General features: G+C 33.4%; 1 protein-coding gene across 1 annotated transcript; it reads right to left on the minus strand.

Moving 5' to 3' along the window:
* Positions 1-1,792: 1,792 nt before the first annotated feature.
* LOC112052877 (eukaryotic translation initiation factor 1A, X-chromosomal) lies at positions 1,793-2,682 on the minus strand. The gene has a single exon (XM_024092114.2). The coding sequence runs from the start codon at positions 2,575-2,577 to the stop codon at positions 2,131-2,133; it is 447 nt and encodes a 148-aa protein (XP_023947882.1). The 5' UTR covers positions 2,578-2,682; the 3' UTR covers positions 1,793-2,130.
* Positions 2,683-2,966: the final 284 nt, after the last annotated feature.

A 2,966-nucleotide genomic window follows, 5' to 3' on the forward strand; every position in this document is an offset into this window, starting at 1 on the left:
AATTTTTATATTACCTTTTTTAAAGTTATCCCATAATTTAATCTCACCTGATGAGTATACTAATCTGAAAAATTTGATATATCAAGTGTAACATTAATTTATGTTACATTAGATAAAGTTAGTACAACATGCCTCGGAGTAGTAGTAGTAACACTGCACAGAAAATTTGGACCAATAATTTCACTTAAATACTAAATAGTAAACAGCTTTATCATGGTTTATAGACGAATGACAAGCAGCTAAGTCCTAAAACCAATTTAGGAATTATGAATTCCAAATTTGCTCTGAGTGGCAGAGTGAAATGAAAACTAAATTATTTTTGAGCAAAACTTTTAACAAAATTTTAATGCACAATCCAACCCATTTTATGAAAAATTGCATACAATAATCAAACTAGATTTAAATTGTTACAATAAACCCGATTTTTAATTTTATGTAGGTAATTTATTTTTTCACATAGGAGTAAAAATTACAATGAAATTAACAAAGATGCTTTTGTGTGATACATTAAACTTAACTTTAATTTTATGAATTTAATTATTACAGTAAACTTTCAAACTTTTATTTGGTGTCCAGAATCTTGTACTCCCACTCCATATATCTGTAAAGTCTTGGTATCATTTTAATACTTTGGCGCTCCTTGTCCTTATTAGCATTAGCATACTTTATAAGATTAACAGATTTACATTATGGCCAATCCAGTACAACAGTACTCATTACACAGTTGTCTCACTATTCCCGCACATCCATGTCTATGGTCCATATTATGCATTTCTTTCATTATTCCTTACTTACGAAAGATAATTTGCAAATAACAGACCTCAGTTAAGCTTTATTTATTATAAAATTAACTTGGTAGTTAACTGTTCTCTTTGTTGTAAAAAAAAACTCTCTTTCTTGTTCTCTGAATATGAGGACCGAGGCATATATCATTGTATAAAAACATATCCCAGCTGATTAATAGAGAAGATAATGCATCTGAAATAGGTATAGGGCCCAGCAAGTAAGTTGAACAAAAATTGTAGTCAACTGATTCATTTTGTTGAAATTAACATTAAACAACATTTAGAGAAATAAGATTACAAGGAATTGAAAATTTTGAATGCAACTGTAATGGCATCAATGTATTGCTGTGGTTGTGTTAACATCCAAAAATCAGTTACTACACATTGCTCAACATATAGGCCACATACTATACATACTTTTGTTTTGGAAATATAGTAAACTAAACAATTTAACAATCAAGAATCCCCACTATTTAATATATCAACCCATATTTGGCTCACTGATGAGCTTAAGTCTCCTCTCAGAATGGGAGGGGTTAGGCCTAATCCATCACGCTGGCCCAATTCAGATTGGCAGACATTGCACACGCAGAGACTAAAGTAAATTCTCTGGTATGCAGGTTTCCTCACAATGTTTTTCCTTCACCGTTTGATACACATAATATTTAATTTCTTAAAATGTGTGCAACTGAAAAGTTTGAAGTACATGCCCCGGACCGGATTCAAACCCACACCCTCCGGAATCTGAGGCAGCGGCCATTTCCACTGGGCTATCACAATATTACTTGAAAACTAGTAATTTGCACTTGGATGTCACGTTTTTTTGTCCAATGACTCTGTGAGGCTTGCTATATAATTATGTAAACTGCTGTTTTTGACGTGACAGAGCCTACTAGAGCTACGAAAACAGAGAATAAAATCAGGTAATTTAGATTTCCATGTGAACCCTTTGTTAACTAGGCTAAAGCTAGCAAATAATAACATGAACTTTAAACAAATAACAACAGTTTTGTATTTATAGTTATTTAATTATATACATTCCTTACAATTTTATATTTCACATAGTTTGATGAGGAGCTCAAGGAATGTTGCACTTATTAATTTTGCTATAATACTATTGTAAACATAGTTTTGCTATTTTTTTTTAAATAAATAATGGGATCACGGTTGCCTTCATCCACTTAAAGATATAGGGTACCTAAATAATTTAGATATTCCTAATTCACTAAGGTGTATGGCTACATGTAATTTATCAAAATCACAAAGACACTTTATTTATATTTATAACGGAAAATAAATTTACATGAGACTTACTGTAGATGTTAAACATAATATAAAAAATTAGTTAGATAGCATCAACAGCGTCCGCTTCGTCTTCGGAGCTAACCTCGTCTCCGAATTCGATATCTTCGTCCAGCCCGTCGACAGAATACACTACAGTCTCATTGATGCGTACTGTTTCAGGGAACTCTCCGTACGTTTTCAGATTCCTGGCCTCGTCGGGGGTATACTTTAAGATGACGTCAGCTTTGGCGTCCTGGTAATCACGTAAACCGATAAGTATAATATCTCCTTGATTTATCCATACTTTTTTTCGTAATTTTCCTCTGATGTGGCAAAGACGTTTTATGCCATCAAAGCACATGGCCTCCAAGCGGCCATTACCGAGCATCTTTGTGACTTGGGCGTACTCCTGTCCGTCTTCTTTGAAGACTAACTCACGTTTCTCTGTTTCGTTTTCATTTTTTCCCCTCCTTCTGTTTTTACCACCTTTTCCTTTATTCTTCGGCATTATTTATATAATCTTGAGTACAAACATATACGATTGGGACTGCTTAATTACGAAAATCTCGTAAATTAGCTGTGCTGTGTTGACGGACCTGTCATTTGTCATAAAGGAAACTTAAAACTTAACTTTCACTGTCAAATGTCACCACAGACACTTAATTCACCTTAGACCATTAATAACTGGACGTTTTTCGCTAACCGTTACCCCTCTGGCAAAGATCAAAAATCTATGAACTAATACGTTTATAAAAACTGTTGCTACAGAATCGATGTTTCATTGTTGTAATCGTTTTCTTCGTGTAAGGAGCTCCCTAAAAATGCCGGTTTGTGTAGTTAAATGGCATAAAAAACGGCCAAAAACTTGTAGTTTAGTAAAAGATGGAGTAACGTTTC

Source organism: Bicyclus anynana, chromosome 5, assembly GCF_947172395.1.
Source record: "Bicyclus anynana chromosome 5, ilBicAnyn1.1, whole genome shotgun sequence".
In the NCBI taxonomy this organism is placed as follows: Eukaryota; Metazoa; Arthropoda; class Insecta; order Lepidoptera; family Nymphalidae; genus Bicyclus; species Bicyclus anynana.